This window comes from Columba livia, chromosome 3 (genome assembly GCF_036013475.1).
Source record: "Columba livia isolate bColLiv1 breed racing homer chromosome 3, bColLiv1.pat.W.v2, whole genome shotgun sequence".
NCBI classification, from domain to species: domain Eukaryota; kingdom Metazoa; phylum Chordata; class Aves; order Columbiformes; family Columbidae; genus Columba; species Columba livia.
Window position 1 is genome coordinate 121,752,346 of NC_088604.1, and position 21,277 is coordinate 121,773,622.

A 21,277-nucleotide genomic window follows, 5' to 3' on the forward strand; every position below is an offset into this window, starting at 1 on the left:
TCCTGTGATCTGCTGGAACAGCATCTCTGTGCAGGGATCCTGTGATCTGCTGGAGCAGCATCTCTGTGCAGGGATCCTGTGATCTGCTGGAGCAGCATCTCTGTGCAGGGATCCTGTGATCTGCTGGAGCAGCATCTCTGTGCAGGGATCCTGTGATCTGCTGGAGCAGCATCTCTGTGCAGGGATCCTGTGATCTGCTGGAGCAGCATCTCTGTGCAGGGATCCTGTGATCTGCTGGAGCAGCATCTCTGTGCAGGGATCCTGTGATCTGCTGGAGCAGCCTGGTTGCAGAGCAGGGGCGGGTGTGTTGTACCAGCGGATCTCTGAGCAGCAGCGATGCGGATCCTTTTGTGAGGCAGCCAAAGCCAGGGCTGAACAGGGTTCCAACTTCAATGAGTCGCACACTGATTGAGAATAAAAGGACAAGAATTTATTCCAGCTCGTTGTATTATGACTGAAACAGCTTTTTGCTGTCACGCGTGGGTACAGACCTTTCCTGTAGCTGGTAGGGAGGGTGTACGGCCATGCCCGTGTGCTGGCTCTGGTGCGGGCGAGCAGCTGATCCTGTCCGTTATTGTTTAGCCTCCTTTACAAAGCTAATCTGTACTATGCTAATAATCATCTAGTTCCAATTACCTCCAATTTCCAATAATCCTAATATTTACTAGTAATTTTACAAGTTGCCGATGCAAGATCAACCCGCACCCCAAGAAAGCGTTGTGTTGAGCGTGCACTCGTGCACATAGCTCTCGTTCACCGAACGCTCACGGCGAGCTGCACGCGTCCTAATGCCGGAGCCGCCGTGTGCGCGGTGAAGCGCTGCCGGCGCCGGGCGCCGCCCCAGGGCACGGGTCGGCCTTGGCCGCTCGTGTTGTACCTGATGCCCGCGCAAAGAGCGTTGGTGGCCATGCTGCGCTTGTGAGGATCTGCCGGTCCGCAGGGCGCGAGCGGAGCGATTGGGCAGAGATCTCTAACAGGGTGGTTGGTTTCTTCCTGCTACAAGCCAAGTAAGCCTGGCAAAATCTGCCGCTGTTTTCTGTACGAAAGCTGAGCACTGTTTGAAGCAAAATAACAAACTGCGTGAGCCTTTATACCAGCTAAATAGGGCAGCTGTTGGTGGAGTGGTGTTCCAGCAGCACCCTTTATTTCTTCTCAGAAAGGAGCTCCAGTGTTTCGCAAAGCTCTCCTCTTGTCTGTGCTCATCTGCACCTGATGCGTCTAATAAAAATGCAGCAGATTTCAAATTTGCATACATTATTTTGTGATTGTACACGTTCAAGTGTAAGCCACTAAAAGCGTTAGCGTTCGGACAGTGTTGCAGAAGTGCAGTGATGGCCACCTTGGGGAGGGCGCGTTTCGCTGCCGCGCGGGGCGGGAGCGGGGCCGCAGCGGCGTGAGCCGCGCGCAGGGGGTTCCGCGCCCGCGGGGGCCGCGGCCCCGCCTGTTTGCAGCTGGTGCTTTACCTGAGGCGCGCTCCGGTCTCCTCGAGCACGCAGAGGCTCGCGATGAGGGGACTGGGTTTTGCCATCTCTGTCAGAGCTGTCACTAAACTGCCAGGCAGCTGCGGGAGGACGGGGAAGCGTGTGTGTGTCAGCAAACCGTTTTGCACAGTGCTGAAAAAATACCTGCCCACGTTCCCTTTGCAGTGTCTTACGGTCTGGCGAGCAGTCAGGAACGTTTCTTAAACAAAACCGGGATGAAAACATTTGCCTTCCTCGTGTAATGATATTTTTTGAGGAAAGATGAACCCTTTCCAGCTATTCTGACTTCATTGCCTTTTGTATTCTGTAGTGCTTTGTGGTGTTTGGGTTCTTTTCCTTCTTTTTGGTGATTTTAGCGTCCTGTCCGCGTGCCGGTGCCGGTCTGACCAGCTCCCTTAGCTCGCGCACCCAGTGTGGCTTGGCAGCTCCGCTCCACTGGCACAGCGCCCGCTGTGGGTGGCAGGGAGGGTGGCATCCTGCCAGAACAGCTCCGGCTGCTTTGTTAGCACTCGTTAGAGTATTTACCGATGCACAGGAATACAATTAACAGTCTTAACCCCAGTCTTTGCCCAAAAGACTGCTTTCATAAACAATAATGTTATCCTCCTCAGACACAGTGCCCGGGTGGATCCCTTGCTTGCATCAGTAACACAGTTAAGATGTAGCCACCTTTTGCTCCGCTATTGCTTCACAGGCAGCAAAACTGTGAGAGTGAGCTGCGTTGTTTTTCCATTTAATCATCCGTGGCATTGCTGACTTCTAATTGCTGGAGCTTTATTAACGATAACGACGTGAAAGCCAGCAAAAATGCAGCCTGACTTTTTCTGACTTGCGGTTGAATGTGCGGAATTGGCCGTTAGAAGGAAGCGCTATTTCAGCTGTTTCTGAGCAACTCAACTCTGGAATTACTCAGGAGCACTTGGAATGCCAGAATGCCATCTTCTCACTTGTTTTTCAGTTTATAACCAAAAGCCATTCCTGCAGCTTAACCTGCAGACTGTCTTTGAGTGCTTTATAATTCCGTCAACATCCAGAACAGTAATAAAGCATTTGAGTAAATGAAAGAAATTTGTCTTGAAATGCCTTGCAACACGGGTCACCTGGATGTATCGTGCGCTCTTTTCAGCTGTTGTACTGATTACTTGCCTTTGGAAAGAGAATGACTAATTAACAAAAATGTATTGCTCTTGACGAAGACACAGTGAGCAAACTAAACTGCTGAGTGGTTTCTGGGCTGGCACAGGGGCCATCCGCTGTCCCCGATGGCTGGCAGCTGCTCACTTCCAAGGCCTTCCGGCTCTCTCGGGCTCAGGCGATGGAGCCGGTGTCGGCAGACCCGCTGCGGGCACAGCTCCGTGCGCTGCGCGGGTGCTGCGAGGAGCACACGAGCAAAGCACCAGCGCTCGGGCATCCCCGGGGTCACAGCTCTGCTTCCACCAGCGCTCCCTGCACAGGCCAGAGCGGCTCCTTCTCCTCTCTCCGCTGTCCAGAGAGTGCCCAAGCTGGGGAGTCGGAGCAATGGGCACCTGGCCCAGCGTCCTGCCCTGGCAGTGCCTGGCAGGGACGCCCTGGGGAGAGCGAGAGCAGGGAGCAAATGACACAGCAAACGTTTGGGGAAGGGCCGTAATTGCCAGGGGACAAGTTAAGCTGAACTAACAGGCAAAACAAAGAGCCCCTGGCGTGGCGGTCGTACGGCTGATGCCCAGCAGAAGGGCTTGGGCAACTTTTCGTTATGTTACTTAACAGCAATGTGGTGGTTTTGAGTGGCTGATGAAACATCTAAACTTTCTTTTCTCCCCCCTTTTTGCAGCTCTCCATGAATTCCCTAACGACATCTTCACGAACGAGGACAGGAGACACGGCGCCGTGGTCCTGCACGTCCTTTGCGTAAGTTCTGTCACCGTGCGTGTCTTCTGCAGTCACTGTGGCCGACACAACTTTGGTAGATGCTCCTTTGAAGATCAGAATTCTGTGCAGTGTTAGGCTTGGAGTTTTGTGATCTCTGCCCCAAGCAGGTCGGTGTAAGTGACGTGCATGGGTAAGGCCAAAAGTAAAGATGCTCAGGATAAATTTATGTGAGTAGGCCTGGTCTGTCCGTCCACCAGACACTTGGCTTGTGTTGAGCAGCTGTGGTTCCCTCACAGAGGGCAGCGCAGTCCCTCCAAACCCACTCCTCAACTTCTGTTAGGCAGATGAAGGCAATTCTTTTCTTCTTTAGTGTTCTCTTAATTGAAGACGAGCTGCCAAGCTGATACTTCTTGGGGGAAGAGGCATTTTTAAGCAGCCAAGAAAATACCTGTTTCCAGTGAACGTGTGAAAGCATTTTGTAATTTGTAGTCAGCTTAAATGAGCAGTCACCATTAACTATATTCAATGATTCACGGTTTTTTTTATGGGATAAATTCGATTGTATTGCATGTTGTAACGTGTGTGCTCTGTGTTATGATTCTATTTCAGCTGAATGGCTGTTGCGTAGCGTCCCCATAAACTTTGGCAAGCTCAAGGCTTGCAGGTTTCCATGGGAACGCTGAGCCTCGGTGGTGTGGGAGGTGGGCGCTGGGCCTGAGCTGGGTTTGCAGCACCACGGAAGGCCCCCAACCACCCACACAAGCCCGTTCTCCGAGGTGCCGCGGCCGGCGCGTCCCTTCGTGCCGTCCCTGGGCCCGGTCGCGGTCTCGGCCGGCGCGGTGTGCGCCGCGGGGCGCTGTTTGCTGTCCTGCAGCCCGCAGGGCAGCGGTGCTGTGCTCAGCTTGATCCAGGGACCTGCGTCAGCTGCGCTTAGAACACACAGAAAGTGCGTAAACGTCGTAACGTGGTCTTGAGAAATACGGGTAGGCTGTTGGCACCCTCGTAACTACACTGTGGGTGAGACACAAAGCGTTCCGAGCGTTGTCCGAGACAGCAGCTCACCCTCTGCGGTTCACTTCGTCTCTACTGAAAAGCAGCTCCTGTGCAGCCGCTCCAGGCGAAAGCTGGTGATTACAGCACTAGGCTGCTGCCTTGTAACCTCACATTTCTTACCTTTAACACAAAAACTGTTTGTGAAATCTCTTGAGTTACAGGAATAAGTTTATAATGAGAGCATTAAAAATGTGAATTTCTAAAACGATAGTTAATCTGTGTGATCCCTACCTCTGAACGTGCTTTTCCAGGCTATTTAAGAGACGAGACCTGGACTGTATTTTTTCATTATTAATAACAATGAAATCACGCAGTATTCTGGTGCAGTTGACTACATAAACCATGAGATGGATTATTTTCCGGTCTGCTTTAAATTGGGATTTGGGCCTCAGCTCTCAAGATAGTCTATTTTTCCACAGGCTTTTTTTGTCAGTTCTGAATAAGCTGAACATACTTTTAACGTGTGTCCAAATGAGGTCTGGAAGACTGAAATTTGAAGAGGAATGGCCTACTTCAGAATATAAAGAGAAGTCTGGGTTTATGAGGAATTAGAGAACTAGAGAAGATAGACGGCTGTTGTCGTTTAGCAGCCTGGCTCTTCAGTCTGGGTGGAAAGGGGCTGTCATCGCATTGGGTGAGGAACCTCTCGTTCTGTGTTTTACTTTGCAGAAATAGTTACCAAACACAATCAAATGAGAGCACACACAGAAATGCACTTTGTGGGGAAAAAAGGATGTAGACACAGAGTCCCATTGTCTCCATGGAAATTTCTGTGTGGGTTTGAGGAAACTGGACTGTGACAGGGGCTTTGAATTGTAGGGAGGACAATGGGGTGATGATTAGCAGGTCATCATCGCGCTTCTTGGTTATTGACCTCCCCTTACACTGTTTGTATCCATTTCTCTTTTTCCTCTCTCCCTTTGCTCATACTTTCGTGTTTGTTTCTGAAGGACATCAAGGTGAAGCTGGTTTATCAGAAGCCAGAGAAGCAGGGGAAGGCGCTATGGCCATGGGCCTGGGGGTGTCACGGACTCCCTGCCGGGGCTGTGGCCGCGGGCCTGGGGGTGTCACGGACTCCCTGCCGGGGCTGTGGCCGCGGGCCTGGGGGTGTCATGGACTCCCTGCCGGGGCTGTGGCCGTGGGCCTGGGGGTGTCACGGACTCCCTGCCGGGGCTGTGGCCGCAGGCCTGGGGGTGTCCGGACTCCCTGCCGGGGCTGTGGCTGCGGGCCTGGGGGTGTCCGGACTCCCTGCCGGGGCTGTGGCCGCGGGCCTGGGGGTGTCCGGACTCCCTGCCGGGGCTGTGGCCGCGGGCCTGGGGGTGTCATGGACTCCCTGCCGGGGCTGTGGCCACGGGCCTGGGGGTGTCTGGACTCCCTGCCGGGGCTGTGGCCGCGGGCCTGGGGGTGTCCGGACTCCCTGCCGGGGCTGTGGCCGCGGGCCTGGGGGTGTCTGGACTCCCTGCCGGGGCTGTGGCCGTGGGCCTGGGGGTGTCTGGACTCCCTGCCGGGGCTGTGGCCGCGGGCCTGGGGGTGTCCGGACTCCCTGCCGGGGCTGTGGCCGCGGGCCTGGGGGTGTCTGGACTCCCTGCCGGGGCTGTGGCCGTGGGCCTGGGGGTGTCATGGACTCCCTGCCGGGGCTGTGGCCGTGGGCCTGGGGGTGTCTGGACTCCCTGCCGGGGCTGTGGCCGCGGGCCTGGGGGTGTCCGGACTCCCTGCCGGGGCTGTGGCCGCGGGCCTGGGGGTGTCTGGACTCCCTGCCGGGGCTGTGGCCGTGGGCCTGGGGGTGTCATGGACTCCCTGCCGGGGCTGTGGCCGTGGGCCTGGGGGTGTCTGGACTCCCTGCCGGGGCTGTGGCCGCGGGCCTGGGGGTGTCACGGACTCCCTGCCGGGGGCTGCCAGGCCGTCTGCTCACTGTCGTTTAACAGAGGTGAAAGCACAAAGACCCCAGCAGATCCCATGCAGAGCTGTGCAGAATACTCAGCATAATCTGATGCTTCATAAATATGAAAGTAAATCCCTAAACACTTCAAAAGTCTGGGAAAAAATGGGCAGGAACAGTTTAGCAATAGTTTTGGGTCTGAGCTGAACTTGCTTCTGTTTAAAGGAAAAGTGGGCCACTAAAAATAGATTATGTTTGGAGCGATAGAGCTTAATTTCCTTCTAGATGCTTCTTCGGAACTCATCAAGCGGTTTCGTGGTTTCCCCGGCGCTGTGAGCGGTTCCCGCCTCCCCTGCGGGAAGAGGGCAGCTGCAGGGACAGGGACGCGGTGCTGGTGCCTCTGACGGCTGGAGCTGCAGCCAGGGCTGCCCAGCGCTTGGCTTTGCATGCCGGCAGGGAGCTGCCCTGGGCAGTCTGTGTTGGTCCTGGCCGTGTGCAGGTGTCTAAGCACGCCTGCAGCTTTTCTGGTGGTTGTGGTTTGTCAGGCAGACGGATGCTGATGCCCACTGCTGCGGGCTGCTCCGGAGCGTGGGCTGCTCTGGAGGTGTCCTGCCGTTACCCGCTTCTGCACCGAGTCAAAAGCCAGCCGTGCCTCGTTCCTCCAGCACAGAGCTGTCTCGCTGGGGAGATGTTTCCAGTGCCCCGAACGCACTCGGCTGGGCGATGCTGCACGACGCGCAGTTTGCTGTCGCGCACATCGTGGTACCGCGGGCTGCTGCTCCGAGCACACTCGGACTCTGGGGGTTGGTCACTTGTGGGCTGGTTGGTTGGTTGTAGAGATTTTTTGTTTGTGTTGTTCTGTCGTTGGTTTTGTTTGGTTTGTGGGTTGTTCGTTTGTCGGTTTGGGTTTGCGTGTGTCGGTTTCTCTGCTCCGGGTGGGTTTGCGGTGCCGTTGGGCTGAGGAGGGCTGTGCTGGGTGCGGCCGCGGGGCCCGAGCTCTGCGGGGCGGCCGGGGGCCGGCACAGCCCGCGGGAGCTGCTGGCTCCTGCAGCCTTCCAGCTCTGTATAAACAGTGCCCGGCTTTACCTCCGCAAGGCGAGTTTGATCCGAGTATGAAGACTGGCACGGGAAACTCAAAAGGACTGCTGGACAAACAGGATGAATTATTATGTATGTCCTGTGCAACAGAACATGTATTTGGAGTAAGATATTTAATCTCCTTTGATACAGAGATTACAATTAGTTCTCTGATGTTTGTTTGTTAGAAACATCATTTTAAAATCAATCCTAATGTAATGCTTAATCTGGTATTTGTAATCGTTTTATGCAAGGCCATTTTATTTTCATAATTTTTTAATGCCTGTCTGGGGAGGAAGAGTGTCTTTTAAATAGGTTGCCTGTTCAAAGACTTCCATGTCTTCACTGAGCCGAACGCAACGAAATGGTGCTGAGACGTGTGCACAGTCGTTCCCAGCTGCTGCGCTGGTCCCGGCACAGTCCCGTCCCGGCACAGCCCCGTCCCGGCCGCTGCGCTGGTCCCGGCACAGCCCCGTCCCGGCACAGCCCCGTCCCGGCACGGCCCCGTCCTGGCCGCTGCGCTGGTCCTGGCACAGCCCCGTCCCAGCACAGCCCCGTCCCGGCTGCTGCGCTGGTCCCCGGCACAGCCCCGTCCCGGCACAGCCCCGTCCCGGCACAGCCCCGTCCCGGCACGGCCCCGTCCCGGCCGCTGCGCTGGTCCCCGGCACAGCCCCGTCCCGGCACAGCCCCATCCTGGCCGCTGCGCTGGTCCTGGCACAGCCCCGTCCCGGCACGGCCCCGTCCCGGCCGCTGCGCTGGTCCTGGCACAGCCCCGTCCCAGCACAGCCCCGTCCCGGCCGCTGCGCTGGTCCTGGCACAGCCCCGTCCCGGCACAGCCCCGTCCCGGCACAGCCCCGTCCCGACACAGCCCCGTCCCGACACAGCCCCGTCCCGACACAGCCCCGTCCCAGCCGCTGCGCTGGTCCTGGCGGGTGCTCTGGGTGCAGCGGGACGGTGCTGGCCCGGCCGGGACAGACCGGGTGTGCTGCAGGGGAAGCGACGGGACTCTGTTGGGTTCTCAGGTTCAGCTGGATGGAAGCTGATGGTGCCTAACGGGCTGCAGAACGTTAGAGCCGTGCTGTTTGCGCTCCCGTTTGACGCGCAGGTGGACGTGCTTGCCCTGCTGCTGCCGTCTGCCTTCTTTCCACGTGAGGCAGCCTGGACTGGAGTCTGGGCTCCATCTTATGAGTCTGACTTGACATACAATTACATGTTTTGCTTGTGTTTCTGCTGGCCCGAACTCAAAACCCTATTTTGTTTTGTTTGATTAACAAACAAACAAACAATCCCCTCCAAAAAAACCCCGAAAAACTTTCAAGGAAGTAACAGTTTCTGCCCTTGTGTTCACTTACCAAGGGTGATTGCCAGTGCTTTAATTTGTGAACCAAGCTGTTTTCCAGCGAGATACTCTGCAGATTTTGACACTTTATACTGTATTGCACTCAAGCCAGTTAGATAAAATTGGGCGAGACTCCCAGCCAAATCCAGAACTGTGGCAAGTGAGGTCACCAAAAACAAGTGCCGAGGCACGTGAGTCAGCGCGGGCTCAGCCCGGGCTGCGCTGTCAGCCGGGCGTCCAGGGTTGCTGCCGTCACCCGGCGCTCCCGGCACACGCAGCAGCGTGACCTTCCCCGCTCCCTCCAAGGGACCAGAGAAAGGGTGAGCTGCCTCATGCTCGCTTTTCTGTTCCTTACTCATTTTGGTCCCCTTCTTACCTTTTGTACCCAGTCCTGCACATGCGCAAGCCTGGGTGGACAAAAGAAGATGCCCCTGTCACCGTTTTGGACTGTGGTTGTGCCCTCTAAAGATCAGAACTCAATGAGATGTGGCTTTTGTACCTGCCAGTGGTGACCGGGACACGGATGTGCCTTGTCGTCCTTGTCTGCAGTGTAAGCCCACCCCTCACATCATTTGAATGCTCATTTAAAAGCTCTCGGAGGGTTTCCTAAACTTCAGCTGGTGGGCATGTTGTACCTGCTGTCCATCCAGGCTGACAGTATTTCTGGTGAGCGCCGCGTGCCACACAACAGTTTTGTGTGCTCTGGGAAGGCGGCGAGAGCAGGGAGGAGGCGAAGGCCGAGCGTGTGTCACGTGTGGAGGCAGATGCTGCGTGACCCGGGTTGGCTTTTGTGTGTGTTCTCTCGGTTTGTTGTCCCCGTCCCCGTTGCCCTGTCCCCTGGGGAGAGCTCGGCTGCCCGCAGCAGATTGCGGGAGCCCAGGCTGCCAGGGGTGCCCTGCGCTCTGTCACTGTGGATTATGTCCGGTGGAGGGGATGCTGAGGTGCAGATTAGTGCTCCTGAAAGGCGTTACTGTGTGTTTTGGAAGGGAAGACGATGGCATGACCCACTGCAGATTAATATGATTAGCAGATCAAAAAATCTGGGCACCCTCTCTCCATCGTATTCCGGTGGGACGTGGCCCGTGGCGCTCTGGCTCTTTTCCGCTCCTCCTCGGCGAGGCACAGTGTCTGCGGGTCGCGGTGCCGTCCGGGCCGCGGTGCCGTCCGTCCCGCTCGCTCTGCCAGGCCCGAGCTGCGCGACAGGCGCTGTGCTCACCTCTAAGTGTAAATTATGTTTATTCATGGTGACGAGTGGTGACAGAGGAGCACAAACTGTCCTAAGTGACAGTCTAGCCGTGAATCTTCAAGGTGGTGTCAAAGTCACTCGTTATGATGACATTCCCATCTCTGACCCTGAAAAGAAGTATACTTGAATCATACTCAAATCAGTTGTCGTGCCTGGGCTTTCTCAGAAATTACCAGCTTTTTGCAGCAAAGCTGCAATTAAATTCTGGCAAGATAGAATTTGGGTTTTTGGGGGGTTCAGGGGATTTAAACTTGTTCCTGAAAAACTGAAACAAGAACAGAAACCCAGAGGCCATTTTTATTGCTGCTTTCCCTCCAGAAGGAAAATACTGTGTTCTCCTGGCGTCAGCCGAGCTTCAGCAGCGAAGTGCAAAGGCGGGCCAGGGAGAAGGCTCAGCTGGTGATGTGGGGATGACTGTGCTTCAGTGGCACTGGGAGGCTGCTTTTCTACAGACACCGGCCACTTCTCTCAGCTCTAGTTACTCCTACACTAGTTGTAAGAATAATTCTGTAGTGGTTTATGGCAGGCGTTACACAAAGGTGGAGCTCTCCTGGAACTTTAAAGTAGTTTTGTCTCATTTTGGGAGTGGAAAGATGAATAACGTAGTGCCTGTGAGTGGCACTGTGGAAAAAGGGATTGGTGCGCGCCCACCTGCTTTGCTGGAACAGGTGCCAAAATCACTTCTTTCTGGGCTGTTGGCTTCCGGGCACCGTGCAGGTAGCACTGCGGGTGAGAAACCCTGTCTAGAAACAAAGAAAGAGTAAAATCCACAAACAAACTAGAAAAACCACCAACCAACCAAAGCACCAAGAAAACCGCAGACACAGCTGGCTCGTGCACCTTGTTCCAGGCTGGTGCCCCGTCCCTGCCTCTCTTACTTGCCCAGAATTTACGGATCTCTCTGGCGCGCGTGTGCTTTCACAGGTACGTGGCAATAAATAAACCTTTGGCGGTACTCCACTCTGCGGGGAATGGCATCCAAGGTGGTAACGTGGACGGTCTCCGTGGCGGGTTTTGGTGGGACCTGCAGACAGGCTGTTCTGTGGTTCCTGCGGGCGCGCTGTCACGGAGCCGTGCTGCGGGGGGTGAGCGCCGGCTGTCCTGCAGCGCCTCAGTGGGTGCAGCTGCCCCCCTTTCTCCTGCTTCCCTGCGCTGTGGGCAGGGCTGCCCTCCGGGGCGGTGCTGTGTTCCTCCAGCTCCCTGTGCCGGTACCGCAGGAGCGGCCGGGGCGGCCTCGGCTGTCTGTGCCGGTGCCGCGGGGGCCGGGACGCGGGACAGCCCGGCCGCTCTGTCAGCCGCTGGCATGCGTCTCCCCGGCTTCCCCGCTCCCGTGCGGTGCGCGGTGTGGACAGAGCTCCCTCCTCCCTCCCCGGAGGCAGCACGGGCCGGGGCGCGCCCCGGGAGGCCGGGAGCTCGGGAGGTGGGAGCCACGCTGTGCCGGCTGCCCGCCGGGCCGGGACCGAGCCCTGGCGCGCTCTGTTTAATCGCGCAGAAGTGGCTTCTGTTTGGTAATGCAGAAATACAGATGAAATGCTGCCTACATGAAACTGAAGAGCTGATTCGCCAGGTGTCCTTTCAGCTCTTGTACCCCTCTTGGGTTTCAGTCATTTGGAAGCTGTTCCTGTGTCAAGTTCAGCAGGAATTATCACTGGGATCCGGGGTGATATGTAGGGCGCTTCACCTGTGGGAAACAACCTCCTTTCCCCTTTGTCACACACTCGCATTTCGAAAGTTACTCCTGGAGTTTAGCTGTTCACAGAATACCATCCTAAAAAAGCCTTGCGCTGCGCAACAGGAGGAACAAATGGAAGGCAAAAGTACTGAAGTGTGGCCTAGCAATAGCCAGAGAATTAAAGAAAAAGGTAGCCGTTACAATGATGATGCGATGTTGGAAGCTTCTGACAAGCTGTAAGAACTTTTGGATAAATACTTCATGATCTTTCTGTTAATTCCCAGAGAGCGCCATGAATTCTTCCTGCAAGAGCGTATTTTTCTCAGCAGTATATACCAAAACAATCTGAGCTGGGATGCTGCAGTTTGTTTCTGCTTGACAACCTCCAGACTCAAATCTTTTCTTCTCTTTTGCAGGCTGTGTACATGTTTTACGCCTTGGCGATTGTCTGCGATGATTTCTTTGTCCCTTCCCTGGAAAAGATTTGCGAAGTAAGTACCGAAAGATGTTACTTGAACTTGTGTGCTGCTCTAGCGTGAGTTCTCGCGAGCCCCAGAACGCGCTGATAGTGTATTTGCTGTAGTCCTGGAGCGTTCCTCGTGCTTCGTGTTGTGTCGCTCAGCGCCGCCTGTGCGCTGGCTCGGCCTCGCGTCCCGCTCGCCGCGGCTGGGCCGGGAGGCTGCGGGCGGGCACAGCTGGCCGGCACTGCCGTAAAGCCACCAGCGGCCTCTCCAGTGACAGCTCCTGTAGTGCACCACGGCACTTCTTGACGGTAAAGGCGATTCGCATCATAGTGACAAACACGTTGTCTGGAGTAGCGGTTTGCATTGCTGCTCCGGGACACGGCGCTGCTCCGGGACACATGGCTGCTCCAGGACACGGCGCTGCTCCGGGACACATGGCTGCTCCGGGACACGGGGCTGCTCCGGGACACGGGGCTGCTCCGGGACACGTGGCTGCTCCGGGACACAGCGCTGCTCCGGGACACGGCGCTGCTCCGGGACACGGCGCTGCTCCGGGACACGGCGCTGCTCCGGGACACGGCGCTGCTCCGGGACACGTGGCTGCTCCGGGACACGGCGCTGCTCCGGGACACGGCGCTGCTCCGGGACACGGCGCTGCTCCGGGACACGGCGCTGCTTTGGGACACGTGGCTGCTCCGGGACACGGCGCTGCTCCGGGACACGGCGCTGCTCCGGGACACGGCGCTGCTCCGGGACACGGCGCTGCTCCGGGACACGGCGCTGCTCCGGGACACGTGGCTGCTCCGGGACACGGCGCTGCTCCGGGACACGGCGCTGCTCCGGGACACGGCGCTGCTCCGGGACACGGCGCTGCTTTGGGACACGTGGCTGCTCCGGGACACGGCGCTGCTCCGGGACACGGCGCTGCTCCGGGACACGGCGCTGCTCCGGGACACGGCGCTGCTCCGGGACACGTGGCTGCTCCGGGACACGGCGCTGCTCCGGGACACGGCGCTGCTCCGGGACACGGCGCTGCTCCGGGACACGGCGCCGCTCCGGGACACGTGGCTGCTCCGGGACACGTGGCTGCTCCGGGACACGGCGCTGCTCCGGGACACGGCGCTGCTCCGGGACACGGCGCTGCTCCGGGACACGGCGCTGCTCCGGGACACGTGGCTGCTCCGGGACACGTGGCTGCTCCGGGACACGTGGCTGCTCCGGGACACGGCGCCACTCCGGGACACGTGGCTGCTCCGGGACACGTGGCTGCTCCGGGACACGGCGCTGCTCCGGGACACGTGGCTGCTCCGGGACACGTGGCTGCTCCGGGACACGTGGCTGCTCCGGGACACGGCGCCGCTCCGGGACACGTGGCTGCTCCGGGACACGGCGCTGCTCCGGGACACGGCGCTGCTCCGGGACACATGGCTGCTCCGGGACACGGCGCTGCTCCGGGACACATGGCTGCTCCGGGACACGTGGCTGCTCCGGGACACGGCGCTGCTTCGGGACACGGCGCTGCTCCGGGACACGGCGCTGCTCCGGGACACATGGCTGCTCCGGGACACGGCGCTGCTCCGGGACACATGGCTGCTCCGGGACACGTGGCTGCTCCGGGACACGGCGCTGCTCCGGGACACGGCGCTGCTCCGGGACACATGGCTGCTCCGGGACACGGCGCTGCTCCGGGACACGGCGCTGCTCCGGGACACATGGCTGCTCCGGGACACGGCGCTGCTCCGGGACACGTGGCTGCTCCGGGACACGTGGCTGCTCCGGGACACGGGGCTGCTCCGGGACACGTGGCTGCTCCACACCTCTGCTTCCTGCGCGGGTCCGCAGAAACTGTGGTCCTCGGCTGTAGTGGCAGATCCCGACAGGAAACACCGTGCACAGCGTTAGCGGCTTCTGCCTTTCCTGAGGAGAGGCTGGCAGGGGAGCCCCTCCCCTCAGCCACCCGCGTTCCCTGGGTGAGGGTCTCCGCGTCCCCACCTGCCCGGCTGGCTGGAGAGCTGCAGGTGTCAGGACTGTGGCGCCGTTTGCTCTTCTGACAAGTTCTCGGGCGTGTTTGGGTTTGTACGGACATGTGACGTCCCGTGTGACTGTCACACGGCAGCGACAGGCCCCGGGGCCTAGAACGTACGTTCACTTGACCAGATCTTTACTTTTCGGGTATTTGTTGCGTTCTCAGCGGTACATAACAACTTCTCATGTGCATTAACGGTCCAAAACTATTGTGTTACCCAGCACCACCAATAGAGTAAGGTGGCATTATAATAACAAGAGAAAAGTTAGCGATGAAACACTAGATCTAGCAGACTTGTACTAAGAAGCGGCTGTCCAGAAGTAAGATACTGTGTCATTACAGATTATCCAAATGGATTATCTGAGTGGGTCAGAATTTTACTGTTCCTATTGTTCCTACTTCATTCTCTCCCAAAAAATGTTTTTCTTGTCCAATAGCTGACTTTTGGGGGCATTCAAGTCCTTTTATTTATGTATTTTATGCATAATTAAGCTGTTCTCTAATTATGTGATAGCAAAAGAAATACGCTTGCCTTTTTCCTGTGCCAGCTACTTTTGATTTTATCGGTCCAGAACGGCTCGTCTTCAAAACATCCAGATTTTCATGGTTTGTCCTTGGTGTTGGTGCTCAGGAACGTGTTGGAAAAGGCTCGGGTGGCTTCGCAGAGGGCTCTGCAGCTTTGGGTCGCGTCCGTCTGTCTGGTGTCTCTAGAAAGGGAAGGGTTTGTCGCTGCCACTGGCCGCAGATGATGCCTCCGTGGCGCTCGCCAGCCAGTGCTCTCCCACGCAGAGACCCTGTGACACGAGTGGGCTGCCCTGGGGAGGGGGAGGCGCCACGAGTCCTCCTCCGTCACCCGATGGGCCTGGGATGCTGTCGCCGTGTTCACTGTTCGTTAACTCAGGAGAGAGCCCTCGCAGGAGCTCGCGGCCGCGCGCGGGGCGGCGCACACGGCGGCGTTTCTGGTCCTGAGGACCGACCAGTAGTTATCCTGCAGTCGCTCACGGTTTAGATGCACTAATTCTAAAATAAACGCCCTTTTTCTGGCTTAGCTTCATCAAGTTTGGAAAGCGGTTGTTGAGTTAAACCAACAAAGCATTTGTGCTCCCAGATGTGTGTGCTGAGATGAGACTTTGTTCCAGAACACCAGCTATGGCAGCCATTCGCATTCTGTTTAGTTCAGATGTGCTTACAAGAAAGCCCTGATTTTCATTTGCTTTCTAAGACAGCTTGCACTCGCGTTTTCCCAGCTTCTCTCAGTCACTGGTGGTACAGAGTCTTTGTGTGGTGCAGCTGACATCACACGTCAGTCGTAAACGTTTGTCTGCAAATACCATTTTTGCCTTCTGCATAGTGTGCTGCATTTTCTGCTCTATTATATTAGCTTAATCATCATATGCACTGCAAGAAATTCTCTAGGAACTGTCCTCAAGAGAATCGCCTATAGTTTTAAATTAGACCATCCCAGAGAAGGTGCAGCACAGCTGGTTTCCGTGGCTGGTGGACTTTTCTTTCAAAGGACACCATCAAGTTGCAGACCAGCTACTGTGGGATGACTGTCTCTATATTTCCATAGAGAACCCTGCAGAGGGAACTGGCCTGTGGGGATCTAATTCTGGTCCTATGAACTTATTCTACAATGGCTTTAATCCTATTTAAAAACATTTTCTCTAAAGCTGTGTTTAATCAGGTTCCACAACATTTCATAGCAGTGCGGCGATGCTGTGGTCTCCTGCTAAAAAGCATTCCTGGTCAGGGCACATCTTCTCCTTTTTCCTTAACCCCGTAACGTATGTATGAAATTTTTTGCTGTAGGTGTATGGTCAGTGGACAAGAGTTACCGTCTCGTGTGGGCCTGGAGTATCCTCTGTGGGACGCCCAGTGCCGGTGGGGCGGTGGGAGCGTTCCCGTGCAGTGTTCCCCGGTAGCGCCGAAGCCGTGCAGGGCGGGCGGCTCTGCGCGGCCGGCGGGGCAGCCGGCCCGGTGCCGGTTCTGCGGGGACACGTCGCTGCTGCGCAGTGACAGCCGCAGCTCGCAGCCCTGCAGCGGGGCAGCCTTCTCAGCGGCTCGTTACACCGTGCGAGGTGCCAGCGAGGCACGCGCGCTCCATCAGCCGCGTCGCGTTCGCTGAGCAGTGACTGCGCAGATGGAGCAGCGGGAATGCAGGAAACATAAGGGAAGTAATTAATCAGGTCAGTCTTTGGGAACAGCGTATGCTGAGCAAGTTCTCATAGAGCAGTGGGTCCTTTCGTTCCAGAAAGCCCCGTTTTGGGTGGTCCCTGGGCACTGCCAGGAGCAGGCTGTAGGAGGTAAGTATCTCCAACAGAGATCCAGGTGCAAGGGGGTGAGGAGAGGTTAGATGTCCAAGGCCGAACGGATAGCAGGGAAGGTGTCTGGGGGCAAACCAAGGCTGAGCTCATCCCTGCCTGTCCAGGCCGAAGCGGATGGGATGAGTGTGTGTTGCTGGGGTCATGGAGGAGACCAGGAGCCGGCGCTGGTGAAGCTGCCGTGCTGCTGTCCGGAGGACTGCTCCTTCTCTCCTCTGTGGAGGGTATCGCGGCCACAGACTGCCCGCTGCACACAGACATGCTAATTGAGTAACCAGTGCCCATGGTGGCTTTTTCCCCTGTACTTAAAATTCGTTAGCATGAAACTTTATACGTACCGGCAGTTTCCCACTCTTGGTGAACAGTTTAATGTTCCTAGTTGAATTCCTTCAGCCTCTCGCTGTTGTAACCAGTATCTCTGTTGTGTTTTTCTGCAGCGCTTGCACCTTAGCGAAGACGTGGCTGGGGCAACGTTCATGGCAGCGGGAAGCTCTGCGCCTGAGCTGTTTACATCTGTCATAGGTAACTAACTGCTGCTGCTTCTCCAGACCTCCACGCGTCCCTGGCCGTTCTTCAGAGTTTAGATCGGATTGCTCAGTGCCCGTAGCACTTGGTACAGTGCCCTGTGGGCACACGTAGGGCTGTTTGCGGGGTGTCCTCCCGAGGTGGAGCAGCTCTGAAGGAGCGCCATTGTCCCCCAGCAGGGCTGCCGTGGAGGCGGTTTGATCTGACCCCGTCACGCCAGGGCCAGCGGGCCGTGCAGCTGCCCTGTCCCTCAGCCTGGCTGGCTCAGCCCGGCCGAGCTCTGCGCCTGCAGAACGCCCGCCTGTCCCCCGCCTGCCTCGCTGTCCCCAGGACGGCTGGCACCCAGGCACACTCCTGGGGTCCCCAGCTGCGGGCTCTGCCATCACCTCCGCTCTGGCTGCTCTGCTAACGCCGATTCCTTGGGGGACAGCCAGGCTGGGGAGGAGAAGAGGATTTGGAATGCTTTCTCACAGCAGCTAGCTGGTCAGAGCATCACGCTGCCCAGGCGGTTCTCCACTTACGGGCAGTGTGGTCAGGGGGTTCAGTGGTCCCGGGAACCTCGTGTGGTCCTTCAGCAGCCCTGAGCGCAGACGGGCTGCAGTCTGCTGGTGCACAGTGGGGAACATGCAGTGCCTGCTGCAGGAGAAAGCGTTCCTGCAGTCTTACTCCTCCACGTCTCTGCTGGTAGTGACCATCAGAGCAGCAGTTGGGAGGCTAAGGTGGGCTTCCCGTCACCAAGCAGAATTATTCTCGGCTTAGGTATTCTCTCTAGAAGATACCCCTATTTCAGTTACAGCAATCGTATGCAGAGCACAAGTTAATTCAGGCAGAGCTGTGTACTCTGCAGAGAGGTCTCATTGCACAAGCAAAGCCTCAAAATGTAGAAACTGATGCTGGACCGAGTTGGGGTTCTGTTCTGTTAAGGATAGTGCCGTAGCAGGGTGGAGATAAAGCCGGATTCCTTCAGGCGGCTTAGAGAAGCCCTGGCGGTCAGATCATTATCGCGCGGTGCCGTAATCCACCAGACAGCAAGAGTCACTTGGCGGGTGACGGCTTCTGTGTGACACGGCTCTGAGAGAGGGACAAAGTGGGAAAAGAGATCTAAACTACGCTAGCTGGAGAAATACTGCTGGAGCCTTCAAAGCAAGCGGTGGGTTTAAACAAACCGACAGCCAGCAGGAGACGGAGTGTTATTTTTAGGCCGAGTTCGTAAGGACAGAATTTTGTGCGGTACCATGATGCGTGTGTCTGTCAGTTCGCCTCCCTCACCGTTAACCTCACGGACAGATTTTAACCAAGTGTGACGGAAGAGTTTGTGCCGTGGCCCCGGGACTGCCCCCGAGCGGCACCGTCCCGGGCAGCTCCGCAGCAGCTCCGGCTGCCAGCACCCATGGGAGCCGGCAGGGGTGGGGACGTGGTGGGGACAGCCCGTGGGACATGGTTTCTGCAGATCCGTGTGCCACCAGCTGCTCCTGTGGAGCTGCTGTCTCTGATATGTGGGTTGCCATAGCGCTGGGTCACAAAATCGGGAGATGGGTGACTGAGACACGTCTAAGGTATTTGGTTTTCACGAGACAGTCTGTCCGGGTGCCCTCAGAAAGCAAGTGCTGCATGTTGCCCTATTAAATATGAGAAAAAGTGGCAGAACGGGTACATTCTTTAGATTAATCATGGGCTATGAGGTCTGCAATTTTTTGTGGAAAAATTGTGCTCTCTGCAATTTACACAGCTTGCCTTGAACTTGTTTTTCAGGTGTTTTTATCACAAAAGGAGACGTAGGCGTTGGAACCATCGTAGGCTCAGCTGTATTTAACATCCTCTGTATTATTGGCGTGTGTGGGCTTTTCGCAGGACAGGTAAGAGCGTTTAGTGGTTCCTACAGTTCTTGCTCCATCCTGTGCCTTGACCGTACTGCGAAATCAGCTGCTGGGTTCACAACCTCGCCACGAATTTCTCCGGCTTTGTTCTCTTCAATAGAGCGCTGTGCTATCCCTCTTGCGTTTTGCAGTGAAAAGCAGAACAGCAAACGTCAGCTCAGGCTTTTTAAGCTGCCAAAGACCTGTGGGTGGTCAAAGGAATGAAAGTTGGTTATTTAACACCTCGTCTCGGTAGCTGTTGAGAAATGCACTGTGGCGTTCGAACGTGGTTCTCTTAGGCCGAGGGAGCCGGGACGGTGCCCGTGGCTGGCAGAAGCGCGCCCCGCGGGCCGGGCGGGATGGCGCTGCGAGAGCCGCGGCGCCTGGGCAGCGTCGCAGGAGCTGCCGTGGTGCAGGACGCTCTCAGACGCACGGGCTGAGCCGGCACAGCGTCGTTGGCAACTGGCGTGACTTACGAGCTTGTGTGAGAAAGATACGGTCTCTGTGTGTAGTTTACCTCACCGATTGTATCCAGGATCACAAAAGGGACCTCTGGAGGTGTCTGATCTGGAGCCCTCGCCCCCCTGGCCCCCAGTTCAAAGCAGGGCTGATTTCAGAGTCAGATCAGGTTGCTTAGGACCGTGTCCAGTCAGGTTCTCTGTACTTCCCAGGATGCTCCATATGTTTCCTCGCTAGCAGTAAGGGGCTCTTATCCCCAGTGTAATCTCTGACTGTTTGCAGCATGTCAAACTACCTGTGACAACACAAGCGATTCATCTGAAATTAAAGTAATTAAGTTTTGAGATCTGAGCTGCTGTCTGAATTGCAGGCATGATTGACTGTATAATTAAATATCTGAATCTGCATTCACCGTAGCGCTTGCCGACATACCCAGTATTTTTACAGTCTCACAGAATGTTCCTTGAAATGTCGCTGTGCAGACTCATTTGGGAAGAAGAGAAGCAAGATAACGTTATCAGTGCAGGGCAACAGGATAACGAGCTCTGGAAGGAGGACTGAAGGGAAGGGCCGGCGTGACGTGGTCATTATGAGGAAGCATGCAGAGAGATTGGGCTTCTTGGGAAGTGTTGTGATCCAATTGTGTTTGCGTTAGCAATGAACTTCTCATGGCAAAGGTGGACGTTTCGCTGCGGGCGGCTCAGGAAGAGCCCACGGCGCTGCCTCTCGGGCACCTCGGCTCCCTTATTTCCACGGGAGCGCGCGGCTGGCAGCGGCACGTGCTCAGCGCGCTGGTGGTTCTGCTGTAACTCGTCCTGTGAAAGCCCTGCTGCTTCAGAACAGTTTTTAATGACCAAAGCTTTTCCAGGGCACGAAGCTGTGTTCCCTGGAGGTGTTCTCCTGTCTTCAGCAGGACTTTTTGCCCAGGTTGCTTTTTTCAAGCAAATGGAGACAGTTAACTGTTTTGCGCAATGGCAGAGAAGCTAATTCTCCTGATTTTTACTCTCCATGATTGCATGCCTCAAACCTACTGACGAGTAGCTACGGATGACAGCTTCCAGTGGAAAGGGTTTGCTGCAGTTTGGGGCTGGCGGGCAGCGTCAGTCGGTCTTCTCTCAGACCGTTTGCAGGTGGGAGGTGTTTGTTCTGGAGGGTACAACACGGCTCCCGTAAGCGCCTTCGCCTCCCGGTGCGGCAGCCTGCGGGGTTCGCAGGAGGGACTGCCTGCCCCACGTCCTCCCCAGCACGGTCTGCGAGTCTGGTCCAGGCCAAGAACTGAGATTTGGACTGAATTGTCCCAGCTGCTTCTTTCCCTGACTCTGCTAGTGGTTTGCATGTGGTCTCGTCAAGTCACGTCTCTTTGCTGCAGCGTAACCCACAGGGGTGAGAACTGAAAGGTTGACGTTGCTGTGTGGAATCATGATTTAAACAAGCAAGTAGGAAACCTCAGTTTAAATAATCCAAGTATTCTAGATAAAACTGTTCTGGTTTGTGCCTTTCATTTTTTCCTACTTCCAGGCCTTCACCAAGAAGTCATTCGCCTTTACCGGTGTGGTTAATCTTTTTGTGTGTGTCAGTATTACCAGCGGTTTGGTTTTATTGTCAGTGATGTCTGCACAGATGCACTAAGGTGGGTGCTCAGTCGGGTTGGCGGTTGGATTTCAGTTCCGTCGGGGCCCTGTGTCTCAGTTTTGGGTTGCCTTGGAGGCCCAGCTGAGCCTGGAGTCGGCCGTGGGTCTGAGCCGTGCGCTCCAGCTCAGAGCGGGTTTATCTCTCCTCTGAGCCCAGACCTGCACCGCCAGCCGGGCGCTCTGGGGTTCGGGTGGCACCGGGGGGTCCATGGGCAGGGGTTTGCCAGCCAAACTTGGCTGTCCGTGGGCATCCCTCGAGGCTGCGCAGGGCAAAGACCTGTTTTCTGGGAGGCATCTTGTTTTGAGGCGAAGGCTTTTGGGTTTGTCAGGAGGGAGGAGAGGAGCAGGGAATTACGGCCGTGCCTGCGGCAGCTTGAATGCGATGACACCGTGCGCC

The 21,277-nt window shown here is 56.5% G+C and overlaps 1 protein-coding gene across 22 annotated transcripts in view; it reads left to right on the top strand.

Moving 5' to 3' along the window:
- Positions 1 to 21,277, top strand: part of LOC102089333 (sodium/potassium/calcium exchanger 3) — a 208,563-nt gene that overhangs the window by 55,823 nt on the left and 131,463 nt on the right. For all 22 annotated transcript variants that reach the window (XM_065059513.1, XM_065059501.1, XM_065059490.1 and 19 more), the window contains exons 3-6: positions 3,292 to 3,368; positions 12,012 to 12,086; positions 16,847 to 16,931; positions 18,687 to 18,790. In XM_065059513.1, the coding sequence (XP_064915585.1) occupies positions 3,292 to 3,368; positions 12,012 to 12,086; positions 16,847 to 16,931; positions 18,687 to 18,790 (341 nt within the window). The remainder of the gene's footprint in view (positions 1 to 3,291; positions 3,369 to 12,011; positions 12,087 to 16,846; positions 16,932 to 18,686; positions 18,791 to 21,277) is intronic.